This window comes from Calidris pugnax, unplaced genomic scaffold (assembly GCF_001431845.1).
Source record: "Calidris pugnax isolate Ruff unplaced genomic scaffold, ASM143184v1 scaffold39, whole genome shotgun sequence".
NCBI lineage: Eukaryota > Metazoa > Chordata > Aves > Charadriiformes > Scolopacidae > Calidris > Calidris pugnax.
Window position 1 is genome coordinate 2646808 of NW_015090828.1, and position 24979 is coordinate 2671786.

A 24979-nucleotide genomic window follows, 5' to 3' on the forward strand; every position below is an offset into this window, starting at 1 on the left:
CTCCCGTCTAGCGGAAGCGCCGGGAGCCGCCGCCATGTACCGCTACTTGGGGGAACTGCTGGCGTCCCGCCTGGCCGCCGGATCGGTGCTGGCGGGCGCGGAGCCGGGCGGGCCGGCGGCAGCAGCCGGGGGAGCGGCGGCGGCGGCGGCATGGGGCGGGGGCCGGTGCCCGCGGCGGCACTACTGCGAGGCGGCCAAGAAGGAGGACGACCCCAACTTCTTCAAGATGGTGGAGGGGTTCTTCGACCGCGGCGCCAGCATCGTGGAGGACAAGCTGGTGGAGGGGCTGCGCACCCGGGAGAGCATGGAGGACCGGCGCCACCGCGTCCGCGGCATCCTCCGCATCATCAAACCCTGCAACCATGTGCTCAGCGTCTCCTTCCCCATCAAGCGCGACAACGGCGAGTGGGAGGTGATCGAGGGCTACCGGGCGCAGCACAGCCAGCACCGCACCCCCTGCAAGGGAGGTGAGACCCGCCGCCCTGTGTGTCCCCCCCCAACACACACACACACCCCGCCCGGGCCCGCGGCGGCCATGCCCGGCCCGCCCTTCCCCGGCCCTCTCCCGCCGCCCGGCGGGCGCTCCCCTGAGGTACCGGGGGTGGGGGGGGCACGCTTGGCTCCCCGCCGTGTCTGACGGGAAGGTGGGAGCCGGGGACAGAGCGGTTCCTCCTTCCTTAGCCGCCCCTCAGGACTCCCCACACTGACCTCCCCCTCAGCCGAGGTGCCGGGGGCTCACGGCGGCCGTCGCCCGCCGGCCTGGCGTTGGGAGGGCGGGAGGGCAGCCCGCCCAGCGACCCGCCGGGGCTCAGGCCTCTCGGTAGCGTGTGTTGGAAAACACCCTGCTCCCAAGCGTTCGCTCTGGAGCGGAGGCTGGAGAAGCCGTCCCTCTGCTGTGCTTGGGAATCCCGAATACTCACCCAGACTATTGGGGTTTCCCCAGTTACCGGCTGGATACACAAGAAGAGCCTGACGTGGTTTTTCTGAGGGAAAGCTGACTTGTCACGGGCGAGGCCAATGGCACGGAGGGAGAATCCCGCTGGATCGCTCTGATCGAAGCTGAGCTCACGTGGGATCAGCTCTGATCCCAGAGGAATCGAGCTCCTTTTTAGTCCGGGGTAGATGGCATTTCCTTGAAAAACAAATACAGCTGTCTTTCCGCATAACTTATTCAGGAGCTCTGGTGCTTGTGGACAAGGAAGTACTGGCGTCTTTTCAGGACTGTGTCTCAGACCAGAGCTTCTGTAGTCTATATGTTGGGTTTTTTTAATTCAGCGTTGACCAACTTTGTGGTAAATTCTCATGGTTGCAGAAAGCAAAGTTTTCTCTCTGATTTCTTATTGATGAAGACCTCTGACTCCTAGAATAGAGTAGGAAGGGTGTTCTTAGGTAAATGCGTTCTTGGTAATCAGTCAGCTGGTGTGTATATATGACATGGGAATTTTTCTCTTTGCAGCACTAATAGTCTGTCCTGTTAATGTGGTTCCTAAATTTCCAAAATCAAATGTGTAGTGAGCGTCCTGTGGCATGTTTAATTCTTACCCAAAGGAGGTTGACTCAAAATAATTTCTGGTGATTACTTGGAACAAGAGTTACCAGCATCAGACTTAGTTGTAGCTGAAGTTGGGCATGACTGAAGCTTACTCTGTGTGGAGCTACTCTTTCTCTGCCGTTTCTATAATTTCTTTTAAAATACCGATGGGTATTACACTTCTGTTTTGTCTCTGCTTAGAGTTACTTTTTGCGGCTGCTTACAAGAACTCCTTTTCTTAGAGCCTGTTACTGTTAAGATCTCCACTTGCATAACAGAATACAGTTCAGTGGCAAATGAAGTAACAAGATAGTATTTAACATATGATAACTTATAATATTTCACATTAGTATTGTTCAGAACTGAAAGAATTGTTTTCACAGCAAAGAATTATAAAATACTCTGTACGTGAACAAAAAACAGTTGGATGATTGGATACCTTTTGTTCTGATACATACATATCTAAATCCTCACCAGAATTTATTGATTTTCAGTAGTATTTCTTATGCCTGTTTGCACTGACACTGGAGCAAACACTGGAATATTTATGGAAAGTTACAACTGTAAATTTCAAGGCAGTTGGAAATGACAGCTAAAGAAAATACTATCTCTCAACAGTTCGTCCTTTTCTTCCTGTGCTGCACCCCACCCCCCTGGGTTTAGGGAAGGAATTGCAAATGATATTTCCTTTCCACTCTTTTCAGCGTAGTGATCATAAATGGATTTCACCTTCTAATGCTCTCTAGGAATTTGCTCACTATCAGATGACAGATCTGGCTTTGTAGTAAATTTAAATGGGGGACGTGTGATAAGCATAGATTGACTGCTTCAAAACTGCTGTGAAAAAAGGTGGGAGGAAGTAGAACATTTTAGAACATTTCTACTTAAACTGCAAAGAACAGGGGTGATAAAGCTATTTCTGCCTTTACGATACACTTGATCTACTGGAAATGCACCAACAACATGAGCTTTTGTCTAGAAGTGATTTTTTAAAACTAGAATTGTAGTAGATTCCAGAGGGAGGAAAAATGCAAAACCCAGTGAAATAAAACTCAAACTCCATAATAGTATGATACAGGAAAACTTGCTGAAGTGAGTGTTTCACACTTGGTGGAGTCCAGAGTGCAATGCAAGTAATTCACACCAGCAAGAAACACCAAAGGGACACAAGGCCACCTTTTAAAAGAGGGGTGAGTTGGCATCTGGAAGGTTTGCAGAGCAGTAGGAGGAACACAGCGTCCAGATCTTTTCAGATGCACAACTGTGAACTTAAACTTTACACTTAGGGAAAAATAAAGTTCGATAAAATAAGGTTCCCCGTACCATTTTTTTTAAAAGGATCTGTATTTTTTACTAAGAAAGAGACAGCCTTTAGTTACTGCTAGGTAATCACTAGCAGGTAGGAATGCTTTGTCATCACTCATTCTTTCAAGGAGCATTGTACTTTAAATGCTCATCTCCTGTATTTCTTGAGGTTTACATGTTATATTAATTGTGATAAAATTTGGCTTTCTGTCTTTAAGTACATTTGTGAAAGAAGTATATGGTATGCCCATTTACTAATTACTAGTAAGCTGAAGGATAAGATACTGTTTAAAGAATATTCAGTACTGTTCTGTATGCAGATTAGACAAATTATCAAAGTGCACTTTAAGATTCAAGTATGGAATGCAGTAAAACAAATGTTTTAGGTCTTTTAAAGGCTGTCTTCCTTCAATTTTGTTCCTCATTTCTTATATACCCATATCAAAGTACTTTATACCTTATACGTTACTTCTGTATACTGTTTTTGTTTATAAGGTCATTTACAGATTTAACCATGAACTAATGAAGAATTTATACTGTAAATCACATTTTAAAAAAATATCTTGATTTAAATGTTCTTAACCTGGAGACAGCTCAATTACTTGAGGAAACAGAGACTAAAACATTTGAATTATCTTCATTTTAGGAGCACCTTCTGTTTCTACTAAATGTTTTTAGCTTAATATTATAGCAGTTAGATTGTGTTCCTTTTATCACAGATGTCATCTTCAATTTCTTTGTCTACTCTTTCTCTTCTAGGATGAAACCTCAACCCCTGCTTAGTAGTCTAGCCCAAATCTGGAAAGTGCCAAACTTCTTAATGCAAAGTTGATCTTTACGAAGCAAGTTTAAAACTAACATGTGCCTGCAGATAGTACCTTCCAGTAGAAATGCAGCAGTTCCTTGACTACTAGTCCTTCTGTGCCTCCTTCTCTGCCGTCTTCTCTGTTGCCTGCAAGTAGAAATAATTCAGCAGAGTGAATTCCAGAAGAGGCCTGATTTGAAAATAAGGCTCCTGACTGGATGGATGACTGTGGCCTGATGCAGAAATGGAATGGCAGACCACAAGGGTTGGGTTGGATGAGGGCAAATTCAAGAGCAGTCTTACATTTTTTGCATAGGCAAACTTCTATACCTTTATGGGAAACTTGACTGTCAGATTTATGTTCAAGAAATACAATGCTCTCAATATTCTAGTTCTAAGAATCTAAAGCATAGTTAATATAAATAGGAGTTTATTTAATGGCTTATCATTCTCTCCTCTCTCCCCCCAAAACAGGTATAGAAACAAGTTAACTTGATTGCGTTGCACAAAGTTGTCACTACATGGTAGTGCAGGTCATTCTTCATTGGGTCAAGAGGAGAGCTTTTCAGGAAAACTGCCACAAAGTACTGAAACATGCTTTCTTTTCAGTTTATAACTTGTGGCCTTTTTCCACCTCCTTGTGAGAACCCCAAAATAACATTTCTTGTTGCATCATGTGGTGCTTACCTATTTAATTGTTGTAGAAATGGATCCTTAATTCTGCTTTGTGGGTTGCAAACCTTTGCAGTTCAAGAAGGTGGTGATTCTTTTACTTTTGGTGCACTTCTCTTCTGTGCTTTAGGAATCTTTATGAAACGGTCATGCATATACCCAGTTGAGAGGTAGGCCTTGCAGTATGTCCAGCACGCAAGTCCGTTTTCTGCAATGTAACCTTTTGCTGGAAAGGAAAATTCGTTAGAAGCTTCCCCATCCCGTTGAGAACATGGAGATAAGCAATTTTCTTGTGTGTTGGAACTCAAGTTGTTTATGATCTAAACTTAGTATTTATGTGACTGGACTGATGCTGCATGGTAGCTGAAGTAACACTGTGGGTCAGATCACTCTTTCCCTTGCTTACGCGCTGACTTGCGTGCTAGTGGCCAGCACTAACAGGAAACCACAGCTGCTCTTGTTCACTGCACTGACAGCTGCCTGAAGAACTAAAACAAACCAAATGGGGTACAGGAAATGAGATGGCTGAATACAGATGACTGGTGAAAAGTACTCTGGCCGTTCCTACTTAAAATAATGAATCTTTGTAAATAATTTTATCAGGTTCTATGGAGGGTTTAAAACTGGTTACACTGCTTTTCATGTGGTTCCTGATGGATGTTTTCATTAATAGGTCAGTTTCAGAGAACAGATTGGTGAAAATAACCTATGTGCAAGTATGAATAAGCTTATTGAGTTCCTACCTGCTTAGTAGCATGGAAGTGATTCCACGTTTGTTAGGCAGCATTTGCTGTGGGCGTAAAGCTATGAAGTGGTTTTAAAACTTTGTAAAGCCTTTTCATGTTAACCAACTGTCCAATAAGTCTGTTATCAATGAAACCAAATGAATCAGAGCTGGGAAACAGCCTAACCTTTTGTTTATGCTCACTCAAATTGCCTTCAAGAAGTCTCAATGGATTCCTCAGTTCTGAAAGGCTTTAACACCTTCTTTAATTCCAGACTAGATTTAGGCTGGCTTTCACTTACATAGGGATTTTGAAAAACTTTGCACACGTAACTTCAAAGTTCACCACTGTCTGTATATAGACAGATGATTCTTACTTGTTGGCTCAGCTGACTTGGAGGTGAATGAATCTGATTTCCTGGGTGGTGCTGCTTTGGCTGATCAGTGGAAGGAACTATTCTGCATTACGAAACTTTCCTATCTTCTGGTTTTTGCTGCTTTTTTTCTGCCTATCAGGATTTATCCTCCTCAACTGACTTAACGATTTCATGTTAATGAGCTTCTTACTGCATAAGATGACATTTTTTTCATGCTATCCTTGCCGCAGTTCTCCAATTCCTGAGGTCCAAGGGTGATGCTAATCTCAGTGCCCAGTCACCAAATAACCTGTTGTACACATTACCTTGCCTAAAACTGTATACACACATCATGATGGTAACCTTAATTGCAAAAGAAGCAGCTTTACATGCAAGAGTTGGACCAGTGCAACCCCACGCGTTGTCTTAGCTACCGTGACACTGTTTATTGTCCTTTGTAAGTGGGGGAAATAAGAACTAGTGCTATAAGGTATCATCACTTCAGCAGAGCTCTGTTTATCCTGGGGTTGTATTGGTGGCTTTGCTTTTTTAAGTCATGCATGGATGAAAATTCTGAGATTGTGTCTTTGGCCCAGGGGTTTTAGAGGGTAAGACATGGAAATGTGCCCAAGGGACCATCCAACAGATGGAACTGTACCACAGACCATCTGTAACTTGAAATAAACCATGGAAACTGATTTACCTTCACAGGAATATGAGAGTTTTACAGGAAAAAAGGTAATTAGCCTAACGGTGATAACGAGACTTGCTGACGAGCTGATATGAGTACCTTATTTTCATAGGTTAGTGTTACAGCTAAAGCTGATATGAGTACCTTATTTTCATAGGTTTCTTTTTCTTACTGTAGAGCATGCCTAACTTTACAAATAGTGCAACAGTGGCTATATATTTAAATTACAAATTGAAAATAAAGGAGAAGGAACGGGTGTCCTGTACTTTTGCTGTCCTTTAATAAACTAGTCACAATTCTCAGTGAACCGTATCTGTTTTGTGTTTTTACCCTGATATTCTTGCAGGAGGATATCTATGCCTTGCTCTTCTGGCTGTGAATCTTTTCAGTTTCAGGTTTTTCATATAATCAGATCGTATTGTTTGTGCAGTAGCCAGCTTTGTCCTTGATCTTAAATAGTTGTTTTCCCTTGCTGCTGTTGGCTCCTTGTCTATTTATAGAGAGATCATACCTCTCTCGGCGTTGGGCTTTCTGGATAAACACGTGTTGGAGAGAGTGAGGAGGGGAATCTCTTGCGTGATAGTCTCTCTCCTGTTCTCTGGGTCATCCTAGGAGGTATTCTTTGTTGCGTGAATTGCAACAGCTACATCTTGTTAGGAAATAAACTCATAGGCAAGCATGGAATTTGGCTGCTTCATGTCAGCACTATGGTGGCTTATTGTTTTGGGGCTCCCATGGCATTTGGACTAGCCAGGGCCAACTTGTGTGTTATTTCCACCCTCTGCATACGCCCATGTGCATGGTATTAATATCTGCATGGAAGTAATGTTACTGCATCTCTCTCTATCAGTCCTCCTTATTACAGTATGACTGCAGCTTAATGAGCAACCTAATCCTTAAGGTAGTGTTGAGGTAGTTCTATATGTGAGACTCTACTTCATAGCCATATTCTGAGTGCATGAATACAGGTATACCTGGTGGTATACTAAATTTGCTGTATTTACATTTAAAACACAAGATCTTACTGATCCACTACTTTTTTTAAATAGACAATATTCTGTGCTTTTCTCTGCTTGGAATGAAATAAACATATATGTGTGTATGTGTTTAAGTATATTTCCAGTATTAAGGACAGGTTGTTGAATGTATACAAGAAGTCGTTTACTGAAGTATTCTGTCAGGTCAAGTACCTTAATGGTTGCTCATAGATAGTTCAGGTTAAAGCAGAATGCTGGGATGTGTCTATAGACAGATCTCTTTCCCACCCTAGGTTATAGCTGGCTAATGCTGCGTGGGAAGAGATAAATATTTTTATCTCCTCTCTTGGCAGTTAGTGAATTGAATTTTGGAGTGTTCTTGTTTTCCAGCACAATTACTCATCTTGCTTTGTTAGGTTTGTCTGGAATTCCTTAGTCTTCAATAGCTACAAATTTGTCATTGTGCTGTTTAACAGACTTACCAAATGGTTAAATAAGGCTAAACAGTTTCCTTATAGGGAAGGCTAGATTTTTTTTCTGTATTTAGAAAAATGTTCTTGTTCCGAAAGAGCCTAAGGATTGCTTGGAATATTGATTCCTTCTGTGCTAGGTGTCGATTACATAGAGTTTGATAGTAGTATAATCACAGTCTAACTTGCTTACTGCCCAAACTTCATCTAAATGAAAATGTTATACATGATCCATATTTAAAACATTAAGGTACTAAGGCATTCCAATAAATACTGGAGCTGATTTATGGATTTTGTTTGGGGATTTTGCTGAATAGCTGGAACAAGGTGAGCATCTTTACTGAAGCTCCTTTAGGCTCTGGATGTAATGTCAGCCTTTGGGACAGGGTCAGGCAAGCTGTTAACCCGCAGAGCCTCTGCAGAATCCAGTGTTGCTAATTGGGAGATTCACAGGGCTGTGGTCAGTTCTAAGAAGTTTCAAATAAGATCATAAAATCTGTTTTGCTGAGTGCTGTATGGATAGTGTAGGAGAGCTGCTGCCCTGAAATGCTTGTTCTGTTGAGCAAGCGTTTTCCAAAGAGAGGTGAGCAGAACAAATGCACTGCCTTAACAAGAATTGTTGTCTGTAAAGGACACAAATTAGTTTCAAAGATCATAACTAGAAGAAAACACTGAAGTCAAACCAGGACAAAGCCTTGGTTAGATATTAATAATTCAGACTGAGATGCCAATCTGTTCCAGGTTGTGGGGAACTTGAGAGACTTGCTAAGTTTTGCAAGATATTTAGTGCAGGAGGAGTAGTTTACCAAGTGTTTTGCTCTGAGCTGTTACTATGGCAACTGTTTAGTCTTGAGACTTGTCTTTGAATACTTCACACTTGTTAGTGGTGAGGGCATAAGTAGATACTACCATTTAAGATCACTGCACTAGAAGATCAGGAAATAATTACACTATGCTAAATGTAGGTTTTCAGAATACTAGAAAGGCAGTAATCAGCCTTGAAAAGTTGTTTCTGTACACCATGTTTTCTAAGGAAGCATAATAAACACACTCAACATCACAGAACACACTGAAATCCATACAACGTAAGATCTAGTAGGATGTATAGCCAGTTGTCTTGGAAATCAAGATCTTTGTTACATGCCTGCTAGTACCTTCCTTAGTACAAACCTGCTGATTAAAATGGTAACTGATTGCTACTATTATAGAATCCAAAATACAGTCTTACTGATAATTACTACTTTGACATTTATTTTAAAATTACCTCTTGCAAGAGGTAGCTGGATGAAGTATAATATCTCCAAAATACAGATCATAAAAAAGTTTTAAAAGCATAGACACTGCAATGTGATGATAAAGCCTTCTCTTTATTCTCACCAGTAATAAAACAAAATTAAAATGAAAACATTTCCTCATCTAGAAAGCCTGGTGCATAGAAAAACAAAGTCTCTCTTAGCATACTGTTTAACTTCATGGGGTGTGGCAGGGAAAGAGAATTCTCAACTAGAACAAGAATTTGTATGTTTTCCAGTGAAAAGTATTTTCCATGGCAGTGACTCATACTGTAACTTGAGGCTTTCTTCAAACTATTTTTTGTAGCTAGTTTGCTGTAAAAGTCACAAGTTTCCAGAGACTTACTCCATGGGACTTGCCAGAGTTTAAAAAAATTAAAATCTTGCTGTGTAGCAGTGACTTTCATTTGCTTATGTATTAAGAATCTTTAAAAAAAAATATCCCAGTGCTTTATCTGTGTATAGGGTCCATTTTTAGACTCAGGCTATTGAATGCATAGTAACACTGCCAAAAGAGCCTTACAAATGCATGGCAATACTCTTCTCCTGCCAAGCTAGGAAGCTGTCAAACTAAATTTCACTGATGTCCAAATAGAATAGAAATTAAGTCTTTTATCTTTGTGCATCCTCTTGCAGATGGAATGTACAGCATTCTCAGATGCCTGCTTCTCATCAGTCCTAACAGCTTAGCACAAATAACTTCCCTGTCAAGAGGTGGGCCTCCTGTAGAGTAATTACAATTCCTTGAAGATGGTAACTGGCCAAATTGTGAAAAGGAATGAAATGTTAGCGCATCTTAAATGTTATCCACGCACGCCACAAAAGAGGAAAAAAATAGTCACACCTATCAGGGAACCTGGAATCCAGACCTTAAACTATGACTAACACTGTAATGAAAGTTTTTAGAGGATAAACTGGAACAAAGTGGCTAGTGAAGTCAGCACAACTCTCAGAATTGGCAAAGATAAAGACAGTAGACAAGCCATTTCAATTCAAGTTGTTTAAAAGGAGAGAAAAGAAGCTAAATTGTGCTCAAAAATATTAAGTTGTCCAGAAAATGACAGTTTCAGCCTCATGTCTAAAAGTTTTCTATATTCTCATGTATGTACCTACATGACAGGCACCTTAGCTGAAAGCCTTTCAGTACTTTGTTAGTCTTGGGGCTTTTCCCCTAGTTCCCTTGGAATGAAAGTTTAATATTTATTACAGTAAAGCATATAATAACCCTTGACTGTAATACAAGGAAACTGGAGATGCAACTATTTTGCATGGGCTTGATTCTTGTAGTTAAACTGCAGCTTGTTTATCTTTTCAGATCCCATCTTCAACGTGATATGCAGAAGAGGCCGCTCTCTCCTTTTATATTTTGTTTCCCTGTTAAGACTGTACAAAATAACTACCCCAAACTATCTAGCCCACTGCTGCTTTCCACATATCAATAAACAACATTTTGTATGCCTGCAGGAGTATAGTTGTAGCAAAACTACTTTGTGTGTGCAGCTTGAAGTTGAATAAATATATGGGTTAAATAAATACACAGTGATCTATTTCAGCTGGGGGTGGAGGGGCAGAGTTCATTTCTGCCCAGCGTAGGTCAGGGCTTCAGATTTGGCTGGCTTGAGCAATGCTCAGATGAGTCCTGTCCCCAGAGCATACCTACTCAGCCAAGAGGGAACTGTGTCCCCAGGCAGGACAGTCCGTGCCAAAGGTGGTGTTTGTTCTTGCTCAGGGTTTTATAGAAGGATAACCACTCCTCTGAAGGATCAGAGTAAAAAGTGTTAAAAAAAAACATGTAAATTGCAACTTTGACTGGTCTGTTGGCTCTGATGGATTCCACTTAAATTTCAAATATTACCTCTGTGAGAAGGTTTTTGAAAGCCTGGACATTAACACCTTACAGCTACTGAAGTCAGAAACTAATTATTTTGCTTTTGGAGACCACCCTTCCCCCATATACACAGTAAATTCAAATTCTGTTCTGCAGAGGCATGGTGCTTTCTTTTACTTATTGAACTCACATAAGAAAGCAGCACTTGGCCCTTAGCTGTACTTGAGCAGCACTCAGTTCCTTTGAAACTGGGATTGTTTCCAGAGCATTCAGGAATGGCTTCCATAGCAGCAGAGTGTTTTAGTTTGGATAATGTATGCTGGCCTTTTTTCACTCCCAAGGACCTGAATATGGTCTTCTCTTTACATAATAGGAAATTTGTGGTGCCTTGTACCTAGCATCTAAAGGACACTCTGTGCCTGCTACAAACTACCCTGCAACTTGGCACGACCTACAGCCAAGGGTTTGGAGGGTAGAGTAAATTCTTCATGGCTCCATTATATGGTTAGTGATATAGGAGAAGCTTGGATAGACAATAACATATAGCTGTAGGGTGTTGGGGTTTTTTTGCTGTGGCCACATGACTTTGGGCATGGTGTTGATCTTAAACATTATGTTTAAGCTTCTGTAGTTCTATATATGTGCCCTATCAGTTTGGTTAAATATTTTCTACTCTGTAACTATCTTCAGAATACATTGATTTTAAGTTTGAGTTCAATCAATTTATTGGACAGCCACAACCCATCTTTTAAAAGACTGGTAAGAGTCAGGCAGGTGACAGATCTCCTATCTTTGTGTAATCATTTTCCACTCAGTTTTGAAGTGCCTTGGTGTCTGCGATCACCCATTTTGCATCCAAGCCTCTAGCAGACCACAACAATTTGAATTTGCTTCTGAACCATGTGTCATCACCCACTTCCATTTCTGCTGAATGACTCAGAGCAGGGAATGCAGGTGTGGGCTGGCTTCCACACGGGTGCAGGATGGGTGGCCTGCTCACACAAGCTTGCTGGGGTAGAGTTATTCCATCAAAATGTTTTGAACAAATTTGAATTAGTAGAGTGACTTGCTGCTTTCTGTTATGTGGCTGTGCCTAGTAGCCAGAGCTCTGAAGCTACATATGTTTTTGTTGGACCACAGCCAATGTATTGCAAGGCTCATAACAGGAGCTTGCCTTACTCTGGAGAAGAAATCTTGGTTATATGGTGTAGTGATAAGTTATGTTCAGGAACAAAGTTCATCTTGTATATATAATGAATGAAGTCCAAAGCTAAAGTTCTTATGGGATGCTGATGAGCTTTATCAGCTTCTGGAAAAAAGTCTACTGAGTTACCTGTCAGCTTGGCTCATCTTCCTCCCAAGGAATATTCACTTTTGTTCCAAGATTGACTACTGTTGTTAAACTACTTCATAGAGAATTACTGAAGTCTTGAATTTCTGTTAAGTAAAAGGTAGATGTTTTAGTGGGAGGAGGGGGGATTGCTCTTTAAGCCTTAAAGCAAATACGTTCTTAAATTACATACTTGCATGTTATAGATGGCTGGTCTACATTTAACTTTCCCAATTTATAAATACCTGTGAAGTTGTTCAGTGAATTCCTTTTTTTTCTCATGTGTCTTTTGCAGGTATTCGTTATAGTTTGGATGTTAGTGTGGATGAAGTGAAAGCCTTAGCATCTCTAATGACATACAAATGTGCTGTGGTTGGTAAGTGATAATTTTTCAAGAAGGATACAAACTTCAATTTCAGTCAGTACTGATGTAGTTTACAGAAAAGCATCTAAAGAATTAAATGAAGTTTTAGACACTTATCTCTGATTAGAATTTGTAACAAGATAAGAAAAAATATATAGTGACCAAGATAATACTACTACTACATATTCCCTCTGCTGTTACGGTAGATACTTTGAATAAAGTTACATTTTCATTTGAAAAGTCCAAATTCTGCTAGTTACCCCGTCCCGTAAAAGTACTGCTCTTGAACTCAAATCAAAGTATGACAAACTTGGATTAGGAGGAGGCTAAGTTTGGGGGGAACAGATGGAGGCTGTAAAAGACTCAGGCAGGGGAGCTGTGGAGAGAGAAGGATAAAATTCTTTTATGGGTCATAAAGGAGTATAATGCATACACAGCTGCTAAATTGTAGGGAAGTTTGGAGAGAATCTGCACATTATGTATAGAAAACCAAAATACTTGTTAATGTATATAGAGATAATTCACTTAAGACTTCCAAAGTAAAATTTTTGAGCTAAACCAGTAAAATATAAACTATAAAACTAACTGTTTCTACAAGTACCAAGTACAAGAGCTTGAACCATAGACAATTTTAATCATGAACTTAGGAGTTTCGAGGCCGTTTTCAAGCTGCCCTTGAAAGATTTCCCATTTCTATAGGAGTACCTAGATGAGATAATAGCTTTTTCTCATGAAGCCCTAAATGCAGCAAAACTAAAGTCACTGCTTAAATCAAAGCTAGAATTCCTCACACATATTACTGATGCATTCTGCCTTTATTGTTGAAAAAGTAAAATGATTTTCCTTTGCATTCTTGTAGATGTGCCATTTGGTGGGGCAAAGGCTGGTGTCAAGATCAATCCCAAGAACTACACAGTAAGCTTAATCATAGATAAAAATTTGGTTACTTGCAGTACTGAAGCCAGCCAGTTAAAAAAAGCTCTTCTAAGGGCATTATTGACCACTTAAAACTTCCTGCCACTTCTGCCTCTGTAAAGGCTGATTTAGCTTGTGCATGCAATAGGTAGGAAAATAATTTTACGAAGGTGTGCGTTTCAGAGGTGGAATACTTCTACTATTTATTACTTTTTTTCCTAAAAGTCAGAAAATTACAAATAATTTGGAACTTGGAATTTTTTTAAGTTGATACTGTTAATAAAGGCTTAAATTAAATTACTCTTAGAAAAAGGTTAATGTTTTTGTTTATTTTAACAAATAGTTTTATGCTCCATTAAACCTTTCTATGCAGTGTTCCAGTGTGAATAATAACTAACTTGGCTTATAAAAAGTTTACTGCAGGCTTGCCTTCTTGCCCTAATTAAAATAACTTGTACAGAAAGGCATACTAGAATACATAATAGATATTGTAAGCTTGAAACTCCTGTAAGGATTTGTGTGAAGTCATTCTACTGTGTTGATTACACAACCAGCCAGCCGGCTATTGCTGTTGCTGGTTGTAAATCTCTTGCATAGGATATCAGATTTGTTTGCTGGAAATCTCTGCCACAAGCACAGGTGGTTCTTCTGTGCCACACTCCTGACTTGTTGTGGATCAGAATGTACAGAAAGACAGACAAATGTTTCCTTGTGCTGCCTGGGTACTAAGGGTCTGTTAGGGAGTGGCATATAAGTTATATAAATATATGAATCATCCTTTCTTCTAAAATGAAAGGGCATTTGTTTATGTTTGGGCATAAGGTCTAGCAAATACTCATAAATGCTAATAATTTCTTGTGATGTTTATTGCATTTTCTCTATAGGACAATGAATTGGAAAAGATCACAAGAAGGTTTACCATGGAGCTGGCAAAAAAGGGCTTTATTGGTATGTTGTGCAATTTTACTATTAAAATTTAGGAATCTAATTTATTGTGTACTGGCAGCATCCACTAGATACTGTCCTTAAATAACTGTATTTTTGAGAGCTGTAAATAATTTGGGTATAGAACTTTCAGCGAAGAGCCACAAAAAATTGAGTCATCGCATCTTAGTATTGCATTGCATTTTAAAGGGAACTGTGTCTTAACGTTTTTCTGGTAGCTGTTCTGCTATGAAAAACCACAAAAGCTGAGCTCATAAGATCCAAAATGAATCACATTTCTCTTAGAGGTAGATAACAAAATTGTGACCAAGTTTGTGGCAATTTTAAGCAAAGAGCTCTTTGCTGTTACCGTTTCCTTTAGTCTCAGTTGAGGCTTTTGGCAGATATCTGAGGAAACGCAGGAAGGAAATAGAAGATCCACCCCAGAGAAAGTTGATGGCTTCACCCATGGCAACCGCAGGCTGCAAAAGAAGCATGGGCAAGAAGCATAGGTGCCTGTTGTTACAGATCTCAGGTCTAATGTTAGTACGTATTTCATTCAGATTCTTAACCCTGAGCTGTTCTGATAGCTTGCTGTCTGGAATTGCTAGCTGGAAGTCTCTTCTGGAGAAAGCTGAATATTACTAGCTTGACTTGTTATTAAATGGAGGGTCTTTACCCGGAGAAGGTTCTTGTTCAACTGAATAATAAGGATTGTAAATAGTTGAAGGTCTGTCATGTGTTCCTGATATCTAACTGCCCCTGAGAACGTATATCCATTTATCTGCATTTTCCTGCTCTTCAGCCAGAGTGTTTGTCATCTGCTCTTTCAGCCAGAATGTTTATCATCTGAATTAAGTTCTGTATAAACACACTTACTGATATTACATGTGACTAGGGGAGTACTATACACTATGCCAACTATAGTGGTGGTTACCTCAATGACAATTAAAATGGTTTAACTTAATTTGTCTTCCTTTTTGGCTCTACAGTTGGTGCTACGCAGCTTTCACAAACCTTTTAAAGATAATTAGGAAAAAAAATGAGTAGAGGCAGAGTTGCATTTAAAATCTTGCTGAGCAAGTCCCTCTGATTTTAAATAGTTGGACAAATGCTATTTTTAGTTGTCTATTAAAAACAGAATTTGCTTTTATTACAAAAGACGTGTGACAGTTCTTTCAAAGGTTTATTTCATCAAGAAAGATGTAATGTCTCTTTCTCGAAGTGACGGGTAAAATCAAATGTGTGTGCTACAGTGCCATGACTAGGAACAGCCTATCTTCAATTTTTAAACCCTCACAAGAACAGAGGGGAAATTCCGATGCAAAAACCCAATTAATGTCATGGTATGTAGAAATCATACCTAGATAGCACCCTTCCTGTGTTACAGCAATGATCAACCAAAAAATAATACAAATATGCTTTTCTGCATTATCTTACTCTGACTTTTTATTGACAAACTGGTGTTCATTTTACTGAAATACAGCATCTAAAACTCAATTGAATCCAGAAGAATCTGTTGATTGCATAATAAACTGAGGATTAAACAGGAAAACAGTTCCTCTCTGCCAAGCAATTCACAGTTCCCAAGGGAATAATGGTTGAAGTTAACTATTCGTGTTAGATCCCTAAAAGCTGTTTTCACTGTTGCCAACAGGACCTGGTGTTGATGTGCCTGCTCCTGATATGAGCACAGGGGAGAGGGAGATGTCCTGGATTGCCGACACCTATGCCAGTACCATAGGACACTATGTAAGTTTTGAGCAGAGGCTTTCAAGTAGAAAAGGTTTCTAGGTCTTTGCAGAAATCCTTTTATCTAGAAATTTATTACTGTGCTGCTTAACCATATAATTTTATTTAATTATGTGGATCTAAATATACTCTTGCAAACTGTAACAACTTAATTGCTGTGAGGTTTTCAGGGTACAGTTAAGGAAAAGTAGCTTTAAGGTTAATCTTTTATACTAGGCTTAAATTAAGTTTGAGACAGTACTGATTGCAAGTGTTCAGCAAAAAGAAAATATACTTTTTTTAAGGGTGTCATACTTAGTCTAAAATTGCACCTAACCCTAAAGTACAGTCTTTTAGCAGAAATTTCCTTGTGCTGTTTGATGCTTTTAACAATAGGAGGAGAGGATGGTACAGGTTATTCTAGATCTGAAATACAGTCTAAGGTATCATAAGGGGGTGGGGAAGGGGAAGGAATGCTTGAAGAATAGGCTGTGGCATGCTGGTTAGTTGACTTAAACCACTTTTACAGAGCTGTCTGTTAGATAGGGATATCAGTATAAGACATTACTTGCTTTTTTTGCTATTCACATATGTAAACATAACTATCATATTTTAAACATTAAACCTGTTTAAAAAAATAAACAAAAATTATGGCTTCAAAAAGACTTCAGCATGCAGAGTGGCAACTTGCTCTCTCAGTCATAACTTAAAATTCCAACATTTAAAAAAACTACTGCCTCAAACCATTTTAAATTTTAACATTTAACTCATTGCACTAAACCGCATATTTCCCTGTGCTGCAACAGCATTGCTATATTGCGACTGACACAGAAGCCTCACAGCACATGACCTGCTTTAAAATTAGCCATTATCTGTTAATAGTTCCCATACAGTTTTATACAGAAGCTTCAGGTTTTTTTAATGGGTGGAAAACCAAACATGCATACAGGAAAAGATTTTTAAATGGCTGAATTTATTTATACAGAAGCTTCAGGTTTTTTAATGGGTGGAAAACCAAACATTCTTACAGGAAAAGATTTTTAAATGGCTGAATTTCTTATTCTTTCTACTTTTTCATCTCAGCCTGTTGTGTAGTCCTACACATACACATGCTTCAGTGACAAAAGAAAACAAACAAACAACTACTGAGGATAAAAATGCAATTTGAATTCTGCTACAACGGCTTCTCTTATTCCTAGGCACTCTCTGCATGGCAGTATCTTATTCTTAAAGAGTAACAAAAACCTAAGAGGATTTAGGTACATTTTTCTGAAAAGGAAATTAAAGAATTACAATAAGAAAAAAACTAAATCAGTTTACTTAATTTTGATGGCTTGCTGGTTTTTGCATGGAAGAGAGAATGATAGCCATATTGGAACTTAGAAGCTGTGGTGGAAAATGACCAGGTATAGAGAAGGAAGGGAGAAGGCTACAAAAAGTGGAATAACCTATCAAAACCAGTTTGGGGAGAAAGATGTTTCAGATAACTATGTGGTTGATGCACCAAGAAGAAAAATAAAGGTGATAAGGAACTACCAGAAATATAGAAGTGATGATGGGGGAAGGAAGTAGGGAAGGGAACTAAGAGAAGAAAATGACCATTGAACAAGACTGAAATATCCATAATTCAGACAACAGATGGAAGCTATACAAGGGGCTACGTGCAATTGAGTGGAAAGATAACTCTTCGGTGAGAAATCTACAGACCTGATGAGTCAATGTGACTGAACACAGCTGTGTTCAGGGAGCCTGAAGTGGAAAGAAAAAGCCAAATAACAGATACAAACAGATAGGGGAAGCTTGCTTGAAACCTACCATAAAGAGCCAGGAAGCTGGAGAGACGAGGAGAATATTATTGCAGTGTGGAAAGGGGTTAAGAAACAAGCAAAAGTTCAGTGTCTAACTTTGCCATTTGAGTTTGTAGACTATTATTACTAATATAGAAGTCTTCAGTGCTACCCATAAGCCATTTTGCAGGCTTCTTCTCAAAAGCTGTGGTCTTTTCTTTTTGTCCCAAGATGTGTTAAACTTTTTTTTTTAAATAGACTTAAACCCGAGTTTTTAGGACTTTGACATCAACTGTGGTTTGTATGTGTTTCAAGACAACCTGGACTTGCCCTCACCTCACACTCTGTTTTCTTGTCAAACCATGCAAATCTTTAATAACTACCATGTTAACTGTTCCAGAAAATCCATCTTAAGTTGCTGGATCACTGAATTACATGTGGCTAAAGTTTTTGATTAAATTCATCCTTTCCACTCTTCTGTACTTCCTGACACATCCCACTTACTTTTGGGACCTGTGAAGGGACTTCAATAAATACATACTTATGTACCATGGGAGGCTGTATTTCTTCAAGCATTTATAAAACATACTTCTTCCTATGTGAATGCATGAAGGCTATAATGTAGTTTCAATTTGACACAGAAGGAAAACCCAAAAATACATCAAAAGGCCAGGCCAAGTTGTTCTAGCAAAACACCACCACGGATCTTGTTTATGGTTGATGCACCACCAGAGGGAGCATACAGCTTAATGACAGCAATGTAGCTACATTTTGGGAAACTGAATTAGGAATTTTGTGGCAAGCCCAGCATCACTTTTATTGTTATTAAAGAAGGGTTATCTTTTCCTCTATATAGATAACTCAGTATCATTTTCAAATAATAAATAGGTTTTGTTTCTATCATGGCTCTAGTCATCTCCTGACATTCTGTCTCCACTTACTTTTGTCTGCTCCTTTCCTTCCTCTCTCCAAGCATCTTGTGCTCATGCCACAGGCATGCAAATACATTTGGCACAAGTGATGGAGAGGAGGGAGCCTCCCAGTGAATTATGTTATTGGTGGAATAGAAACCTCCGGCTGCTGGCAGACTCATTTCAGTGGATTCCCTTTCATCCCTGCTCTTTCACTTGTGTTGGATGCCAAGCCACTGGGTGACTGTTCCCAGGGTGTGGGAGCATGGGAACCAGTGGTGACAGAAGAGGGACGCCCAAACAATGTCTAGTTTGGAAGAAGTTTTTCCAAGTTATTATTTCAATTTGAAACATTAACTCTGGTTTTAAATAGTCTATTTTGTCTTTGCTAGTGTCTAGCATATGGAAAATTTAATTTTATTGCCACCAAATTAATCATAGAGGCGTGATTATATATATTGCTTTTCTGATTAAAAGTAGTAAATACTTGTCTAACTTTTCCTATATGACCTTCAAACTGTAGATTTTTCTCTGAGATCAACAACAGGGACGTATTAGGCTTGTATTTTTGTTTCAAAATAACTGAATTTGTTATAAAGGAACACTAAACTGTTTATAGATTATTAGAAACCAGTCCAAGGATATGTCTGAGCCCTTTAAAAGATTAAAATGTCAACAATAATGGTGGAAATTATGGCTGTAATAGGAGCTAATTTTGAGAAACGTGGCCCTCAGGCTTTTTGGTTTGTTAAAGGCCTGCTCGTTGCTAACAGTGCAACAGGAATGTCACCATAACTAATTAACCACAGACTGAACTCAATACGTACATTTAAATACAACAAAAAATTGCCAAGCATATCTAATATTACATTATGCAACTTTCCTGACATCTACTAGAGTACTTCTGAGAAGGTGTTCACACAAACTCAGGAAGGAAATCATCTTTGCAAACTAATTGTATATAAACTATATCATGTTCTTACTCCTATGATTCCTGTTTTGCCTTATCTCTTGCTCCAGCTGTTTGATTATTCCTTAGCTCACAAGTCCTTCACTCTTTTACAGGACATTAACGCACACGCATGTGTAACTGGTAAACCCATCAGCCAGGGTGGGATCCATGGACGTATATCTGCAACTGGTCGTGGTGTCTTCCATGGAATTGAAAATTTCATCAATGAAGCATCATATATGAGTATATTAGGAATGACTCCTGGATTTGGGGATAAAACATTTGCTGTTCAGGTAACTGTTTTCCTTCAACTGCAGGGAAAAGGTAGTAAACAAACTTCCAGTAGAACTGCTTTTAAAAAGGGCTGTAGCAATAAATCCTGTTAGGGTTTTACGACTTCCAAGTTAACCTTTACTCTCAACTTCAGAAACACTTCTCAAGCGACATAGGTGCCCTTTATTTTGGACTGTTTTATAAAATTTTATAAAAACTGAACTTTCAATTGCACTCTACAGGCACAAAGCCAAATCTCTAGTCTATATAAACATAGGCTGCAAAGAAAAAAGTCAAATACTATTACAGGAGTTCTTTAAACTAAAGCATTGTGCACTTTTCAATGAGCTGTAACACTGTTTGTGCCTACACAAAATTCATTGCACTGTTTTGCAATAAAAAAAAATTAGAGAAAGAAGGAATTGGGGGTTATGTTCTTGTTCCGTCTACACAAAATTCGTTGCACTGTTTTGCAATAAAAAAAAATTTAGAGGGAGAAGGAATTGGGGGTTATGTTCTTGTTCCGCTATGGAATAAGCAGTTGGAAAAGTGGAAACCAATACCTTATTCTAAATTTGCAGGGTTAAATGTATGTTGTTTGTGTTCATAAGACTTCAGGATTTAGGTAGCTGAATTTTGAATGGGTTTGATGTTCAGTAATGTGTGTCATCATACCTAAAATTTCAAAGAAAGAACTTGTTCTGTTCAGTTTTGAATAGTATGTTGATTTGAGGGATTATTTTTTGTTGGTTTTAGAACCAATGCACTGGTTGTTCACAATAGCAGAGTAATTGTAACCTCCAGGTTGTCCTCTAGTTAACCAGTGGGCTGAAACAAACATCTTTGTCCTGCCTGGACCCAGCAGCAAACTCTTCTCCCTGCACTTTGGCATTTTCATGCTTGGCAGAGGGCGAACCGACAGGCACTTGAGCGTAACTTAGACAGGAAACATGGCCACAAGAACAGCTGAAGATTTTTCTAGGAAAACAAGGATACAGCATTGCGAAGACACCTAATGCATGACAAACTGCTGTATTGAAATTTGCTTCTAATATGTAAACAAAAATCCTAAATCTTATATGGGAATTTAATGTTCAGCCTTTCTCTAGCATAGAACCTTACTACAAACTTTTGACATGGATCATGTGACCTTTTGGTCTGCCATACATGTTCCTTTACTTCCAGAATGTTAAATAAGGGCCTGGAATTAGGTTTTCTACACCAGTAAGGATGTAAAAAATGCTAATTAAATAAAAGATTATCTAAATATAAATTTAGGCAATCTGTTTAACACAGGACCACTTCAGAAATGTATTAGAAATTACATGGCTTCCTACGAAGTTATAATGTAAAGAATTAACGATATTCTTGTTTAACTTTTTCCATTGTGGGGTGGGTTTTACACTTATAAGCCTCCCTTACCCAAATTAAATGAAAATATTTCATGGCCTGCAAATGTTCATCAAACTTTTGAATACTCATACAAAAATCCATTAATCCCTCTAAGACAGTGCCAGTTATAAAATAAACATAATGTTCCTATGTTAATAAATATCATAGTTTTGACACTGTCATAGTAGCATTTACGCTTCCCTTCTGTATTTCCAGTATAAAAAAATTAAGCAGAAGTGTATCTTGCTGGCTACAATGCATAATTTCTACAGTGGTGTTCAGACTGGACCAGAACATGTAGATTTCTTCCATCTTTCCTATACACATCATCTAATGCCAAGATATGCCAATAGCTGAAGAACTATTTAAAACTATTCAAATCTGTATAAGCCTTAGCAGCGATCATCATTTCTGCTGAAGGGTTAACTACTTTTCCTTTTCTCTTTCTACCTTCAGGGATTTGGTAATGTGGGCTTGCATTCTATGAGATATTTGCATCGTTTTGGAGCAAAGTGCGTTGCTGTTGGAGAGTTTAATGGTTCTATCTGGAATCCTGATGGGATTGACCCGAAGGAACTAGAAGATTACAAATTGGTATGAAACTTAGCTGAGCAGAAATAGTTTCATTTTTGTCAGCTTTGCAAGCACATAGGATGACTGTAGAGTGGTGTTAATTTGTGATTTTTTAAACCATGCTGTAATTAGTATTTACAAAATGGTTTTAGAATGTTGATTCTTCTGGCTTTCTCCTCATCCCCAGTATGAATGCAGGCAGTTAACACTAACTGATCTTGTGGCTTTGGCTCACTCTTCAGTTCATAACATACTGTTTTTACCCTTTGACCCAACTCTCAGAAAAATGGCAAGGCTTGCATGTGTGTAGGCTAATTGCTTTGGTTTAAGAGTCGGAATTCATGATTATTTCGCCTCTCTTATGACTAAACTAGGAAGGATTTATCAAGGTACCAGGGCAAAGAGGTTCCTAAAGGATTCCTTATTGAGAATCACAAGCATATGGACATCTAAGACTTCAAAGTGTGCTTTTGCTGCTTCTTACCTATTGGATGTTTCTGAAAAAAATGAAAGCCTGTCTGGCAGTGTGACCTGAATATGTAGTTTATAATGAAAAGTGGTTATAGTCTCTTTATTTCAGTTTCCAAGTGAAGCAGTCTTGAGAGGACAGTTCACAGGCACTAAAATATGATCTCCCACTTAAAGTTTCTAAGGGGATGTGTCGTCTTTTACAAGGGGATCATTTGAATGTTATCACCCTTTTCTGTAAAGAATTAAATACTCCAGAGCCCAAATGGTTATCAGTGTCTTTGGCCAGAGAGTAGTTATGCCTCAGTCAAGTGGCAACTTGGACTGTTAACCTTAAAGCTCTGTAGCTTGCTTTTTATGCCTAAGCTAAGTAAAGATAGGAATTATCTTATGTACTGTCTTTCTAGTACTGTTGCTTTTCCCTTCTTTTTTGAAAGTTAGAAGAAGGGAAAGAAGTCAAACAAATATACGCACACAGAAAAAAACATGTTGGTTTGTTTCCTTCAAACAGCAACACGGGACAATCATGGGCTTCCCTAAAGCACAGACACTTGAGGGCAGTATTCTGGAGACAGACTGTGACATTCTCATCCCTGCTGCCAGCGAGAAGCAGTTGACTAAGGCCAACGCTCACAGGGTTAAAGCAAAAGTAAGTTGGAGAGTTAAACTGCAAAGCAAAAGTGGAGAAGGCTGTTAAAATACTGGTATTCAATAATTAGCGTGAATGGAAACTAAAATATACCTCTGATTTACTTGGTTGTGATTCATTTCAGATTATTGCTGAAGGTGCCAATGGGCCTACAACTCCTGAAGCTGACAAAATCTTCTTGGAGCGGAATATCATGGTTATCCCTGTAAGACTCTATTATGACCTTTGATTTTCATTACAAGGATAGTATTTCTGGAAATTGCAGCAAGATACTATTTATTGAAAGTTTTTAGTAATAGCCATTCATTCTCATAGAGTAGTTTTTAACAACTGATGTCTGGGACAGGGGTGTCAAAGTTGCTTAAGATTGGTAGTAATTACCTAAAGATCTCACTACAACTGTAGGTGACCAAAGGAAACTATTATACAAAGGCTACCTATTTGGAAAAGAGAATAATGCAAAATTAGTTCTTAAATCTATAGTTTTGCGTTTCGGACTATTAGCTGACATTTGCTCAGTTAAATAGTCCACTAATCAAAGGAAGAAGACAGAGTAAATACACTGGCCAATTTGTTTGACAACATTGTGTCTTTGGGTGATACTCTGACAGAACTGTGTATCATAGATTGTATAGTGTAAACATTGCCTATAGTGATAATTTGAAAGAATAAGAGCTATCCAAGTATAGATATCCTTTTCCCAGATAAAGGGTGTCCTGACGAAGTGATACTGCTAGAAAGAGTGGCTGATCTTCAGCCTTTACTCACTGAGATGGCCTAAAAATGCTCTAACTTTCTTGATTAAAAACGTACTAAATAAAGTGATTAGTCAAGCACACCTGAACTTCACGTGTTCTAACATCCAGTCCTCTTCTAAATCTGTAGAATTAATCCCTGGACTGCAGAAGAGGATAGGTATTGTCATGCAAGAATAACAACTGGATTGTTTTATGTACTGCAGTTTAAACTAGTACTTTGTACACAATGCTTCTGCTTGCTCCTCCTTAATACAATAGAGCTGTCTTCATCACATGGTCACAATTCAAGACATTTCCTATTTCCGTGCAGGATCTTTACCTGAACGCTGGTGGTGTAACAGTGTCCTATTTTGAGTGGCTGAAAAACTTGAACCACGTCAGCTATGGCCGCTTGACTTTTAAATATGAAAGGGATTCAAACTACCACTTGCTCAGTAAGTGATCGGTTCTACTTTCACTGATGCTTGATAGACTGAACTAGCAAGCATCAACTATGGGAGAAATAAACACAGAACTATTTTAAATTAATCTTAATTTCCCGCAAGTCTATTATTGCTGCATACTGAAGAGTAGGAAAGTTTTGATAGGTTAGTTGACTTGCAACTCTCATGATGCATTTAAATGCATACTTTTTCAGTTATCTTTTAATTCATAAAGTGACTTCATAACTTTCATAACATTCATAACTTTCCTCAGTTTTGTGAAAATACTAAACCAAGTTACGTGAAACATAAGAACATTCTCAGAAATGGTACCTTTCAAGATGTTTCTAAAGTGGTTGAGGAATATGACAATTCTAATTTAAATCCCTTTCTTCAAGACTGTGTTATCTGAAGTACTCTGTGGTGTTGTTTAGGAAAGCTTACTAATTAAAGAATCAAGATGAAATAATTATCAATTCAAAATACCAAAGCACTTCTCATGTCTTAAGGAAAAAAAAATAAAAGTCCACATTGTGCTTCTTTCTTAGAAAGTAGTGTGTACGCAAAGTACAATAGGAGATAATTGATAGCTTTAACTTCAGGAAATATTTTGTCTAATGCCATCTATCAAGTTAGGAAAGCTAATCCAGATTGATTCCTTTATCAGCTTTATGAGTTTAGCAAAGTGGGATCAGTAAATCCACAGTTGCAACCTATGTGACTGTACTGCAGCAACAGTGCTACTAATATTGAAGGGATTCACCTGTAAAAACAGATAAACCACATCTTCCCCTTTTCTTTGAAAATAAGATGACTCCCTTTGCCTCCAGCCCCTGTATTTTGCATTTCATGCCATTGAACACTGAAAGTCCTGGCATC

The 24979-nt window shown here is 38.8% G+C and overlaps 2 protein-coding genes and 1 long non-coding RNA gene across 5 annotated transcripts in view; 2 read left to right on the forward strand and 1 right to left on the reverse strand.

Moving 5' to 3' along the window:
* FAM35A (family with sequence similarity 35 member A) overlaps window positions 1-1033 on the reverse strand; it is a 36273-nt gene extending 35240 nt beyond the window's left edge. For all 3 annotated transcript variants that reach the window (XM_014940486.1, XM_014940481.1, XM_014940484.1), the window contains exon 1: window positions 921-1033. The gene's annotated coding sequence lies outside the window, so the exon portion shown is untranslated. The remainder of the gene's footprint in view (window positions 1-920) is intronic.
* The window catches only part of GLUD1 (glutamate dehydrogenase 1), a 29006-nt gene continuing 4033 nt past the window's right edge, over window positions 7-24979 (forward strand). Inside the window, exons 1-10 of the mRNA XM_014940487.1 lie at window positions 7-467; window positions 12277-12357; window positions 13205-13260; window positions 14145-14208; window positions 15842-15936; window positions 19679-19858; window positions 21687-21824; window positions 22783-22920; window positions 23045-23125; window positions 23989-24112. Coding sequence (XP_014795973.1) covers window positions 35-467; window positions 12277-12357; window positions 13205-13260; window positions 14145-14208; window positions 15842-15936; window positions 19679-19858; window positions 21687-21824; window positions 22783-22920; window positions 23045-23125; window positions 23989-24112 — 1390 coding nt within the window. The 5' untranslated portion in view covers window positions 7-34. The remainder of the gene's footprint in view (window positions 468-12276; window positions 12358-13204; window positions 13261-14144; window positions 14209-15841; window positions 15937-19678; window positions 19859-21686; window positions 21825-22782; window positions 22921-23044; window positions 23126-23988; window positions 24113-24979) is intronic.
* LOC106887098 lies at window positions 3060-6340 on the forward strand. The gene is made up of 2 exons (XR_001411799.1): window positions 3060-6196; window positions 6242-6340. It is a non-coding gene; the product is annotated as an uncharacterized LOC106887098 (long non-coding RNA).